This window comes from Podarcis gaigeae (genome assembly GCF_964106915.1).
Source record: "Podarcis gaigeae genome assembly, chromosome: 2".
Classification (NCBI taxonomy): domain Eukaryota; kingdom Metazoa; phylum Chordata; class Lepidosauria; order Squamata; family Lacertidae; genus Podarcis; species Podarcis gaigeae.
The window spans coordinates 73,206,238-73,219,396 of record NC_139679.1 but is presented as its reverse complement, the minus strand read 5'-3'; the positions used below and the strand labels follow the sequence as shown (position 1 = coordinate 73,219,396).

The window sequence follows — 13,159 nt, the reverse complement described above, 5'->3', positions numbered from 1 at the left end:
AGCCAAAATCCAATAAACTGATGTTACATTTGGCATCTGGGTAAAGTGAAATGGTGAGATCCTATTAGTCCCTCCTATCTTTAATATGGTATTTTTAAAAATGGAAGAGAATTTCTGTACATCACATGGGTTTGATAACCCTCCACAAATTCAGCTTTGTACAGAAAAAAATAATACTGAAGAGGGTGTGTTGATTTCTAACTTTTATTTATACAACTATTAGATTTACTATTCTAAGATGCTTCTCTTATACAAAGCATAATCAGTGAGAACATAATAGCATAAGAGGTGAACAGATGTTGGACTCCAACTCCCATCAGCCCCTGCCAACATGGTCAGTGGTCAGGGCTGATGGGAGCTGTAGTCTAACAACTTATGGGAACTCACAAGTTCCCCATCTCTGTGCTGTGAGCAGCAGTCCATCACTAGCATCCATACTATAATTGAAGAGCTTTACATAGTCGGCATCCAAATCAGTGTTCGAAGTCACACTAATGTGAAATGTATACATGAATCTAATGTTGTTGTTTTTTAGGAAATTTACAATTTTGTTAGACTTTTTCTATAAATAGAAACCAGAGCACTGCAAACAAATTCTTCGGAAAATATTCGTTACAACACAATGTCTAATCAGGTCTCTTGCTACATCGGAACAAACAGACTCCTTTTCTGTCAAGTCATAATACAGAAGGTCACATGATAGCACTTGAGTTTCAGCTGCACCATCTGTTAGCCCTTTAACACCAATAATACCAAACAGCATACTAATGAGACTGTATGATATCTCATCAATACTAATATGGCCAATAGTCCATGGTAATTTTCAGAAACCATATATCACTAATGATCTATTTGTGGGCGTGCAAGCACATATATCTGTACACATTTGTGTAGATATATTGGTGGATGCAGTGTTGTGTACTTCTAGGTCTTTGAGAAACAAAATTATGTGGACAGCCGAGATGATTTTATACTCAACGTAGGAGGACTTGCAATATATTGATGGAAAGTCAGGAAATTAGCAGAGTAAAATAGCTTTGCCTCTCAGCTGCCTCTCCTAAAATGTGATTACAGACATTTACAGGTGAGGCCTGACTCTTATTCAATCTCTTCTTACAAGTATATTTTAAGTGCTATTTGAATTCATTTTCCAGAATCTGGCAGGTAGTAAGTATAAACGGTTAGCTTGAAGCATTTGAGTGCAAAAAAATGCGCCTGTTCAATACAAAGGCCTGTCCATAAAAACATACGGGGTGTATAAGTGGAGTGCACTGTATTGCTGTACATCTACTGCTGTTTTTCTCAGCCCTCATTAGAGAAATGCAGCAAGAATTTGGCTCAACTACAGTGTATTAATGAGATTGAAGTAAGTAACAGAAGCAACATGCACTGATGAAACTAGCACCTCCAGTGATTCACAATGTGAGTGCAACGCAACAGGTAATTGCCCAGTCACTATGATGGATATATAGCTTCCGTGGTTTGACCAGTTAATGACTTCAATTACACAACATCTGATACTTGTTGAGGAATTGATTGTGTGGTCTCCAGAACACTGAAGCGCAATTACTTCAGGGTTTAGGCTTTCTGTGAAAGCCAAACTTAACAAGATATGCACGCTGATTACTCCTTGGGAGCAGTATGATACAGCAGGGAATAAAGTGGATTCGCTCTTGCTTTGCGAGTTAGAGGCTCTTCCATTTGCCCTGTCTATTCAGCATAGAATCATAGAATCTTAGAGCTGGAAGAGATCCTAGGGTCATCTTGTCCAACCCCCACAATGCAGGAATCTCAGCTAAAGCAGCCATGACAGGTGGCCATTCAACCTCTAATTAAAAACCTCCAAGGAAGGAGAGTCCACCACCTCTCATGGGAGTCTGTTGCACTGCCAAGCAGCTCTTACTGTCAGAAAGTTTTTCTGAATGTTTGGTCGGAATCTCCTTGCTTGTAACTTGAAGCCATTGGTTTGAGTTGTACCCTCCAGTCCAGAGTATCATCCTGATTTCCTTGAACACAGCTGGTGTGTAGGTTATATATGGTGTTTGCTCTTGATTCAGCATTCATCCTGACTTGCTTGCGTAGAGGTTACACATCTTTCTGTCAATCAAAAATTATCCCACACTTTCTAATGCATTTTTCTGCAGGGGCAGTGCATCCCATTTCACTGCTTGAGACATAACTGGACGTGCTGCCCAGTCCTGCCCCCACCTCCACCACCAGAAAAGTGACACCAATTTCTGGTGAGATCTTCCAAGATTTAGATGCCATGTCAGCGCCAGTGCCAGAGGCGGCGGGGCACCCATAGATGCACTGCCTCAGGGGCTTCTGCCACTTTGTGGTTGGGCCAAGCCTGTGTCTGTGTCATTTTTGTGACTAAATCCCTCCTGCAAAATAGTGGCAGTCTGGAGGTGACCTAGAAACATGGCCCTCACCCACTGGGTAAGCCTTCTTATTAGGTTTATTTTAAGACCTATTTAGCATTACATGAGTCAAGGTGAAGATGGCCTGACTGTTCCCATTGCCTTCTCTGTGTTGGACAAGAGAAGAAGGTCTACTGCAGAAAGCCAGCTGTATTTGTGTAGGCTTCCTGGTATGGAACTTTTCCTCCAATGATGGGAGGGTGGCAGGGCCAGCAAGGGGGAGGCAAAAAGAAGAGCTGGGGTCAACTAGCATGTCCACACTCTCCCCTCACTGCATGAGCCCCTTAAGCCTGAATATTCATTCAGCAGTTTTCTCAAAAGCCCCGTATGTAGGGGATTTTTTCTCTCAGTGTTGTCAGCTGTGAGAAACCCTTAAGGCCTCTGGAGCTACCATAAACTGTGATTGGCAAACTCAGTAAATTCTCTTTTTTCTAGCATCAGAAAATGCAATGGTGTGCTGTCATGAGCCCTCTAAATGAACGTCCGCCTTTACTTTTTACTTCTGAGAGGCAGTGAGGAATGAGGCCAGGTACACTCTCACTCTCGCCATCCTTAGCCATTAGCTACTGGCAATGCAAAGCCAGCAAGTGAAAAATGTTCACAAGAACTTCACAGCTGCAGCTCTTGGAAAGCTTCCAGAGACAGAAGTATACTGGCATAATGCCAAATACAGAGCTGTTATTTGCAGCAGGATCTCTGTAATAAATAATTCTCCGTCTTTTATATACTTGCAGGCATGCAAACACACACTCTGGGGAGGCAATCCTGATAGACAACAACCCATTAGAAGTGTGGGGTCTGTAAGAGCACGAATTATCACCTGGGTAGGGTTGTTTTTTAAGAGAGAGAGGATACAAGTCTGTACTGAAAATACACGCCCTTCTACAGTCTAGAGTTAGCCCCTATCAATCTATATGAAGGATGTGCTTTCCTACCCAAAGCATGGCTGCCCACCTTGTTCTCTTTTTGCTGTGGGTGAAGAGTGGTTCTCTGTTACTGTCCAGAGAAGGTCTGTGCACTATGGAATATTGATTTGTTCCACAAATGAAACAGATCCTCAGGGTTTTCTCTCATGCATTCCTTCTCCACTCACTACTATCATGTCCCCCATTTCCTTGAAGTGCAAAGCTTCATGGGAGAAGCAGCTTTCAAATTCAGTAACATTCAAAAGTGAAGCCAAATGGCACACCAGAAATTTTGTCCAGGTGAGTATCGTTATTCCTCTCTTGCAAAAGGACGATAACAAAGGGAGTCCCATGTGCAAAGTTACAGTTCAATTCATGCAAGAAACTGAGCCATCTTGCCTCAAAGCTCATTGCCTCCTAAGCACAGCCCTTCATACTCCAGTCACCAAGTGCTTAATCTGCCACTTTCCCCCTTTGCATTATGGTCCTGCTCACTTTACCAGTGCTCCTGGGTGCACAGTTGAATCAGAAGGCATTTCCTATGTGTTTGCATGTCTGTGTATACATCAACACATGGTGAATGCAATTTGGACAGTTGTTGCTGCTAGTCTGTCTGCCTACTGGATTACAGTGTGCTCCACTTATATTCTTCCTGCTTTGTTCAATAAGCCTGAGAAGGGATGAGGAGAAAGGACACTTTCTAAAGGAAACACAGAGTTCCCAGTCCCATGTCTGCCTCATATGACTCGTGCAAGGTTGAGGTGCATATCTGCATATAAAAAGTAGTGGTGGGCTTGATCCTTCCCAACAACTACTCTCGCCTGCCTCCTAAGACCACTGAAAGGAGAGAGATTTGGCGACTGGGTAGGTGTGGTGGATAGAGGGAGCAGATGAAGGAGTAAACATCTCCTCTTCCTTTTGATTCTCTTTTGTAAATGCCCAGCGCTCGCATTATTATTAGCTGCTAACACATGTTTGGGAAAACTCGGATGTGCCGTGCTAACTTGTAGTTCTTTCCATCCTCAGTCCATTGCTCTTTAGGGTTAGAGTCAGAAATAATTATTTGCAGAAAAGTATGTGGTGAAACAGTTAAAGCCAATGTAGGAAGCAGTAAATGTACTGTAGGGAAAACATACAAAGAAGGAACCTCAGAATGATTGTTCAAAATGAGCAAAGCAAGTTGATTGGCTGGACTAGTCTCAATGAAAAAGATTTAGGCCTGCATAAAGTGGCACATTATATAAGTGACTTGCGCTGTGTATACATCTTTCATTTGTAGACAGCCATGGCTCATCCTTGTATCTTTCTATTTTGTTTATTTGGGGATGCACTTGCTCCTTAGGGAGAACCTAACACAAGCGAGTTAAGGATAGGGATGGGAGATATTCAATTCAGTTCACATTTAAAAGTAAACCTACCTAATTTTGCAGTGCAGTTCTCCAGCCAAGTAATGTGTACAAAAAGGTATGTATTAGAGAAAAAGTGTGTCCATAAATACATATAATAGTGAAAGTATCACAAAATGCATTATATTCTGGGAAACTGCTTTGCAAAAATGTAGGTAAAATTGCGTACAAAAATGTGTATGTATTAGAAATTTGCACTAAAATGCTGATAAATTTTCATTGGAACTTGGGGGGGGGGATCTCAAACAGATGTGGAAATGTGGAGACCCAAACTCAAGATTTGAAAAATAAGAAACTGAAATTGACACATTCACCCATCTCTAGTCAGAGTTAGTTTCATTTAGGAGGCAGGAGTATTATTCTCAAAGACATAAATAAGTAATGCTTCTTTGACTACAGTGTTGTATCCTTCATAATGCCTGTATCCCAGAAACCTAAATTGCATTAGCTTGTAATGGAAGCCAGTGTGGTATGAATACAATCAGACATCATTATCCAGTATTGTGGCTTCACAGGGAGCTATGTGCTTTACAGCCAGAGGGCTTCATCTTCCATCTAGACTCTTATGCAGCCCTTAAAAAGGTTGCCCACCACTGCTCTAGAGAGACCTGATACTACTGGAAGTCCTACTAGGATTAATAGAGGCATTAGTTATATCATCTTTGAATCCTAAGTTTCCCACTGTGGGATCTCATTACATACATGAAGGAGTCATATTTATTTAGCTGTGTTTAAAAAGAGACCAAAGAAACCAGAGTTAAATAAAGCTGTGACCAAATGTAGATAAAATGATGGATAAGAAGAAAACCTATTGCTAGAACTGCACAGGTGAAACTACAGTCCCCCATACCTGTTTTCCAAAGCTGTATATAAATCTATAACCATCCTGATTACCAAAGTTTCCATTTTTGTCGAACAGTACTTGTTTATAAACAGGAGCTTTTTTTCTTACAAGAGCTGTAAAGCTCTGTAAAGCTTCTGCAGAGGCCATATTGAAAATCAGAATAAAGGACAGTTCTGGAACTTCACAAAAATAGATGAGCTTGAAGGAAAGAAGGCCTTCTTTTGCCACAGTCTTTCTAAACCTAAAGGGGTTCAAGCAAGTATCATGGTTAATTAAGCTACCTTCCCTACAGCAACCTTCTCCAACCTGATACCCTCCAAAGGCTTTAGGCTACAACTCCCAACAGCCCCAGCCAGCATGGAGGGCACCGGGTTGGGGAATTAAAGGAATTTAATTAAACAACTGAATTCTTACAATAGCAGCGCAATTGCTACACAAATCCAGAAGAGAAGCAGTCACAGTATTCATAGTGTTTTTCTTGTTTTAGATGGTGATGGGTGGCATCAGTCAATAACAGGAATGAGTGAATGCCACAGATTTTTATATGGTCATTAAATTCCCAAGACTGCCTACTATTCCTCCATAGATCAGCCCCACATTATATAATGGTCTTCTAATATTCTTGAGAGGCACTATAATAGCAGTGTGGGAAACCCAAATGCCACCTTTATTGAGCACAGTGCCATAGAATTTATCTGTAAGCCACCTGAGGGGAAAGGCAGGAGATAAATAATGATTACAATCTGTATCCACTTGTGTTCCAAATTGAGCCCAAGTCATACAGAACAGTATATGAGTATCTTCGATATGAAGATCTGTTTTTAAGATATTTTGGGTTTTTACACGTATCCTTTTCCACACTTACTTCCTCCTCCTCACATCCCCACGTTTAAATGCATTTGTACAAATAGATTTCAAGTGCACACAAGTACTGATGTCGCACACAGCCTTGCTCATGGACAGGACAAATATCTTTACAGGAATCCCCTACCACTCCTATCTCAAACATGTATGCAGACAGTATTGAAAGTGTTCTCTTAGGCACAACAGCAACATGACTGGGTAACAGCCTCACCTACGTTGCACACAAAGTCATGATTATAGCAGTTCTGAGAGGAAGAAAACTGACAGTAACTTTTTCATCCTTCCAAACGACAAATCTTTTCATCATAATCCCAGAGAATATTGCAAAGACCTCAGCCAGTCGGATAACAACACTGAATTCCTGGAAAACTTTATCGCCCTCATGGAAAAGGTGACGCCTGACTCCAAGCAATGTAAGTACCCCTGGGGCTTGCAGTGGAGACTCAGCCCTCTCTCAAGAAACACTCAGCACTGTTTGGGTGAGAGAACCAAGGAAAAACCCAGAAGCAAAAGTGTGCTTCTGCTTTAAAAGATATGCATTTAAATGTTGTTGTTTTTTAAAAAATGGAGCAGAGTTTATGTTTTCCAAAAAAAAAAATTATTTGGATCAAGAGTGGGGGGACATTTGGCCCTCCAGATGTTGCTGAACCACAACTCCCATCAGCCCTAGCAAGAATGGCCAATGTCCAGGGAACATGGGAGCAGTAATTCAGCAACACCTGGAGGGGCAAAGTTTTCCCACACCTGATTTAGATAGTGTGCACCCTATGAAGAAAGAATTGGGGTGGGTTACTATTCTCTGGGGAAGGTTGTAGTATCAGTTATCTGGTGTCATGAAAGGAGGATGCAAATGATGAATGAAACCCCTAAGTTCACAATGAAATACTGGGCATATCCACTTGGAAGCAAACTCCATTGAATTCTATGGGGCTTATTCCCAGGAAAGGGTGTCTCGGATTGCAAGCACAGTCACTGAGTAATGCAGTTTGTCAAGCATAAATGTGACCATCAGCAGGTACTCTAGTTGTGATCTGGTTTGGACCAGGTCATATTCCATATAAGGCTGTTGCACTCTGATTCTAATGTTAGTAGTACACATTTCACAAACGTACCTCATGTATAAAACCGGTCTGTTCCTGAGACAAATCCCCAACCAAGGCAGACAAATCCATTTCCAGGGATAGCATAAAAACAGTGAGATTGCATTGCAAGAAAACAGCCTGCTATTAAACATCAGTTAAATTTTCTAGTGATAACGCAATTCAGCACTGAAAATAAGGTAAGAAGCCTATGGACTATCACTCCCCTCTGTGTATGAATTATTATTTTTTTAAGTCTTTCACCTAAAGTATCCTTAGTTTGGTGACAACAACCTCTAGAAGTCTCCTTCCAATCCTGCCTATAACTGAAATGCCACTTTTAAGCTTTTGTTTCATTGCTGCACTCAGCATGACTGAGAAATTGAAGCAGTCTCAAAGTCCATGCCCACATGGCAGAGAACTATGTGGCTTAGCTGGCAGACATCTGTGGCAATCGCATAAAACAAAAGAGGGCCAGGAAAGGCTCAGAGTCTTTTCCCATAGGGCAATGCACAGAGGAAACAACTGGGAAGGAAATGTGCCCCGCATAATAGCAGCGCTAAGAGATGCTCTAGGATGGGGTGGAGGATGAGAAAACTGTTGCCCACAAATGTTGTTGGACTTCTCCCATCAGCCTCAGCAATGCTCAAGGATTATGGGAGCTGTAATCTGAAGGACCCGCAGGTTCTCCGTCATACACGACCTAGACTCTCTCTGCCAGTGGTGCCCACCTCTATTATGTCAAGTAAAAGGGGACATAGACCTACCATGTGGTGGCAGCAGTAATGTGGAGAATTATGCCAGAGGCTGCCTGTCCTACCAGGACAACTTAGGTAAGACAGTTTTAACTTGAGAGACATCAGCGGAGCTGGAGAAGCCAAGGTGCAACAGGTTACCAGCAGAGTTGGTAGGTCTTCCAGGATTGAGAGGAGAGTCAATGACAACATTGCAAAACTAGCATAACACTAGAAAGTACTGGGATGCACTAGTAGAGCTGGTCATGTACTCTAAGGTTTATTACTTTTGTGAACATATATAACTTAATATACATAGCCAACTAATCAAGTTATAAGGATCACACAGCAACCTCAGAAGCTTATCAGCTAAAGGCAACCTCTGCAGGGCATTCTAACCAGTGAGCATTGAAAGGGTCCACTGCACACCTTGCAGTATCCTTGTTTTTCGATGCAGTTTAAGTTGCTGCTGAAACAAGTGAAAAGGTGGCTATGCAAGGAGAGAGGGAAAAGGCAAGCAAGAGTAGAAGGCAAAGAGGATTCTTCACCATCATACTTTAAAATGGAGTGGAGCCCTCCTCAGGGGATATTCAATAAGCAAGACTCTGGATTGGAAACATTTCTCTCTTTCTCTTTCAAGGTGATAACTTCCTCCTTCACAACCTCATCCTGGACACAGGAATCACCCAACAGCTGGTGGAAAGAGTGTGGAAGGACCAAGACCTTAACACGTAAATACAATTTCATTTCAATGCTCTTTCAGACACTGGGAGCATTTTGGTGCCCCAACAAGAGTATTTTCCAGCCGGGAAGAAAGCAGATATATGGCAGTGTTCACCCTGAAACTCTCTTCTGAGAGGCTAGCAGACCTATACAATTGGTCAGTTCTGGAGAAGGGATAAAAGGAAACCCAACTAATATATAACTCTACACGATACAGACCTAGTCATCTTAGATTTTTGAAAATAGGATTAGCTTTAAGAACAAGCTTAACGTGGATTTAAGTCTTCCTATGTTAAAAGGGCTAGGTGAGGTTTTAAGCGGAAGGTTTTAAGGCTCAGCTGAAAGTTTCAGCTTTCCATTCAGTATAAAACCAGTGAAAACTAGTTTAGTTTATCAAAGCTAGAGGGTAAATTTAAAACCAGTTAAAGTTGAAGACAAGTTAAAATTTTATTCAAGCTAAACTGCAAGTCACAACTTAAACTACATGGTAACTTGACCATTTAGAAGTTCTTTCAGTTCAGTATAAAATCTGATAAAAGTTTTTCATTTTCAAAAGTTTGTCCACTCCCATTCCCAGGGGGCAATACTAACCTAAATGCACACACACCCTTTTATTATTTATTAATTTTCTATACCGCCCTTCATCTGGAGATCTCAGGAAGGTTCACAACATAAACATACAATATGATTGGTGCTTTTTTCTGGGGGTACTCAAGGGTATGGACACTTTTTTTTCCAAATGTTAAAATGGTGAGTACCGGCACCATATTTTCTTGTAAAAATGCACTGAAGATAATACAAAATGAAAATAAAGGGCGGAAAACACAAACCATACCTACCACAGTTATAATGATCAACACATAGGCTAAAGGTGCAGGGCAAAGACAAATTGATGAGAAGCAGAACTTTGGTATATTGCTTGAGGTTGTAACTTTCTATCTCTGCCTTTCTATAGGTATAGCCTCTTAGCTGTGTTTGTTGCCACAGATGGTGGTATCACACGCGTCTTCCCTAACAAGTAAGTGACAAGTGTTGTATTATCTGCAGCTGAAGAGAATGTGTTTAGCATTTAGTGGCCCCAATCTACCATAATCTAGAGTTAGTAATGATTAAGGATACACTCCTAACTCACATCTACTCAGAAGTAAGTCCTGTTGACTGAAGTGAAGCTTACTCCCAGGTAACTACAGTTACATTGCAGCCCAAGTCCCAATGAAACTAATGCAACAGTTTAATTACTTCCTTAAGGGTGCAAATGTTCATGCACTGTCATATCTATACGAAAAATGTTTTACACATTTTTATCCGTGACAAGCTACATTGAAAAATACATTGAAAAAAACATATTTTATAAGCATTTTATGTACATTTTATTGCATTTGTTGTCCTCTTAAGCATTTTTAACATCTGAATTGATTTGATTTTGATTTGATTGATTATACAGTATTTCTATGTCATTTTTAATTCAACTGAATCCCAAGGCAGCCTTCAAACAATAATAGAACATCACAAATACAGTATTAATCATACCAAATAATTAACAAATTTCCAGTGAAACAGTTATAATCTATAAAACACTTAACAAATCAAGAAACTAAAAAATAAGCTAAATATCACAATTAAAGCAAAAGTCATAGGATTAACAAATAAATACAGCCCTTATAATCCATAAAACACTATTAACATTAACAAAATAGCAACCAAAAGATGAACTAAGTGCTGTGAAATTCATGCACGCAGACACTCCGCACCCTCTGTTCATCTTATTAAAATACACAAACGCATAATGCCCATGGCAGCAACTCCCTTCTGAAGGTTCCTTGGGCTGGAGGTGAAGCCACACAGGTGAAACCAGCCCCCCCCCCCAATGGCGAACAGAGTCTCTCTCCCCTCATAGTTCTTCCTCTGGAAACAGCTCCCTTATGAAGGCTCCTTGGGCTGGAGGGTGGGACAAGGCAGATGGGAAAAGCCATAACTGTTGGCATTGTTAGGTTTCCAAAAATTACTGTTGAGGTAGACAGAATACTAATGGCACCACATGACTTTGGGCGCCCAGCAAATCCATTCCTTGATATGTTCTTTTAAGGTGTTGAATGGCCTTTTTAGCACAAGGAGCAAAAGGTAATGTCAAAGTGTACCCACTAACAACTTTGCAGCCTGTGTCACTGAAGGACACTTCTGGTTAATAAGACCCTCACAACACTTTTCCTGACGACAAAATAGATTTGTATTCCCAACTACCTCCTTCAGGGGGAAATTATTGGTGGTAATTTACTGGGTTCAGGTGCCCTTGGTGCTCAAAGGAATATAGGCTGCCAACTATTAAGTTTTAATCAGCGCTGTGATTCTGTGACCCTTGTAGTTTTAGAGGTTTCTGAAAGCGTGTAATTATCTTTAAAGGCTGACAGTAGACAATGAATTGTGCCCGCGTAACTTGTGATTCACTAAACCAAATGTAGCTTGAAAGGGGCCTGGTAGACTTCCTGATCCTCTGTTTGCCTGGGGCTGCAAAAAGGGTGGGTTTGCCAAGCACTTGTCTCTGTGCAAAATGAAAACTGTACCACAGCCACAGTAAATGGCTGGTAGTCTTAATAAAAGAATACCATCCTATATTTCGGAGGTGAAATTATATTATTTGTTTACATATGGTGATCCATCTCTACAATTCTGTTTATACGTATGTATAATGAACATTTGGAGTTTCTCAGCTATCACCTCCCTGTCTCTAAGACTGGTTGTGAAAGTATAAATGTTCATAGTACATATTATTGATGGGTTTAAAAAAAAGGCAATATTTTATTTGGGGCTATATGGAAAATGAAATCTCTGCCAAAAGCTTGTGACATTCTGTGGGGCTGGTTGATTTCATTAAAGAGCTGCTGAAGACTGGGAAGAAGACCGGGAGCCCTTCAACGCCAGTTTCTATCGGAGAAGCCTGGATAACAAAGGCCACATCTTTAAGACCCCTTACAGGGATTGTAAGTATGCCCTACACAGTGCTCCAAGTGGGTGGGACTGGTTTGCCCTGCCCTCAGCTTCAATAGCCTTTCTAAGCATGGAACCACAGGAATTGGCACCAGACATCTGGCTACAGGGTGTGAGGCAATAAATTCTGCTTAAAGGCTTACTACAAGGACAGTGATAGTAATATGTAGTATTTACATAGTCTTGATCAAGCCACGGTTCCTGAAGCTCTGTAATAAATGGCAGGCAAAGGACCCCATCATGCCTCCAGGTCCGTAATTTATAGCTTCTGAGCTTAGGTTTCTTGCACCATAAGGGACCTGCCACTTTGCATTCACAAACTTTACTGAGGACAAGGGGTAATGTAATAAAGCGGTTCACTGCTTGCTGCATATGCTGTGGCTACCCTTTCATATTATATGCAGTGGGTAATTGCTTAAGCAGAAAAGTGTTCTCGTCATAGATTACTAATTAGAATGTTAATAAAATAAAAAAGTAAGGCACAGCCTTTCATTTCGTCACCACAAGGAAGAAGGGAGAGGGCACTGGCAGGAAGTCAGCCCTGCATGGAACCATAAAGCATTGCCACCCAAGCCAGAGAGTGCTTTGCAACAGTTATGCTGCCTGTGCCATCCACAGACTGGCAGGTCCTTTTTCTTCTTCTTCCCCCTATAGTCAACTACCGAGGGCTGGAACTGGAAAACAACACAGTTGGGATCCTTGTCAGCACAGCAGTTGAGCTCAACTTTGGAGAGAGGCACCTGAAACCAGCAGGTAAGAATGATGGGGTGTTTGCCTGTATCTTTGTCTCTGGAGTGTCTCTCCTGTCTTCAGGCCTTCTGGTCTACATCATTTGCAGCTGTGAAGCCTTCCGCAGCCTCTCTGGCAGTCTACATAAATACCAGCTCATTGTCTTCAGTCAGGCTGCAAAAACGTTTGATTTGGGGGGGGGGGCTATTGGGTTGACAAACCCCTCCACTGGACTGAAGGCTCATGTGGCCTTTGTGTAATCCTTCATGCTGTCACGTTAGCAGCTAAGTAGTTTTTGTTTCTCAGTTCTGAACGAAGCTGGTTTTAGGAAGAATGCATCAAAATGCAGTACTTAATAAGAAACAACAGAACACCTGAGTTAGATTCACACCATTCATTTAAAGCACATAACGTCCGCCAAATAATCCTGGGAACTGTAGCTCTGTGGGAGGTAAACTACAGTTCCTATT

At 41.4% G+C, this 13,159-nt stretch overlaps 1 protein-coding gene and 1 long non-coding RNA gene across 8 annotated transcripts in view; one reads left to right on the top strand and one right to left on the bottom strand.

The window, feature by feature from the left end:
• LOC310838859 overlaps positions 1-13,159 on the bottom strand; it is a 63,143-nt gene that overhangs the window by 21,835 nt on the left and 28,149 nt on the right. The gene's annotated exons all lie outside the window — the stretch shown is intronic.
• Positions 1-13,159, top strand: part of CACNA2D2 (calcium voltage-gated channel auxiliary subunit alpha2delta 2) — a 520,700-nt gene that overhangs the window by 487,928 nt on the left and 19,613 nt on the right. For all 5 annotated transcript variants that reach the window (XR_014561165.1, XM_083726521.1, XM_083726520.1 and 2 more), the window contains 5 exons: positions 6,755-6,852; positions 8,893-8,983; positions 9,931-9,993; positions 11,850-11,953; positions 12,615-12,713. Coding sequence is in view for 4 of the 5 variants with exons in the window: in XM_083726521.1 (XP_083582647.1) it covers positions 6,755-6,852; positions 8,893-8,983; positions 9,931-9,993; positions 11,850-11,953; positions 12,615-12,713 (455 nt within the window). In the remaining variant the exon portion in view is untranslated. The remainder of the gene's footprint in view (positions 1-6,754; positions 6,853-8,892; positions 8,984-9,930; positions 9,994-11,849; positions 11,954-12,614; positions 12,714-13,159) is intronic.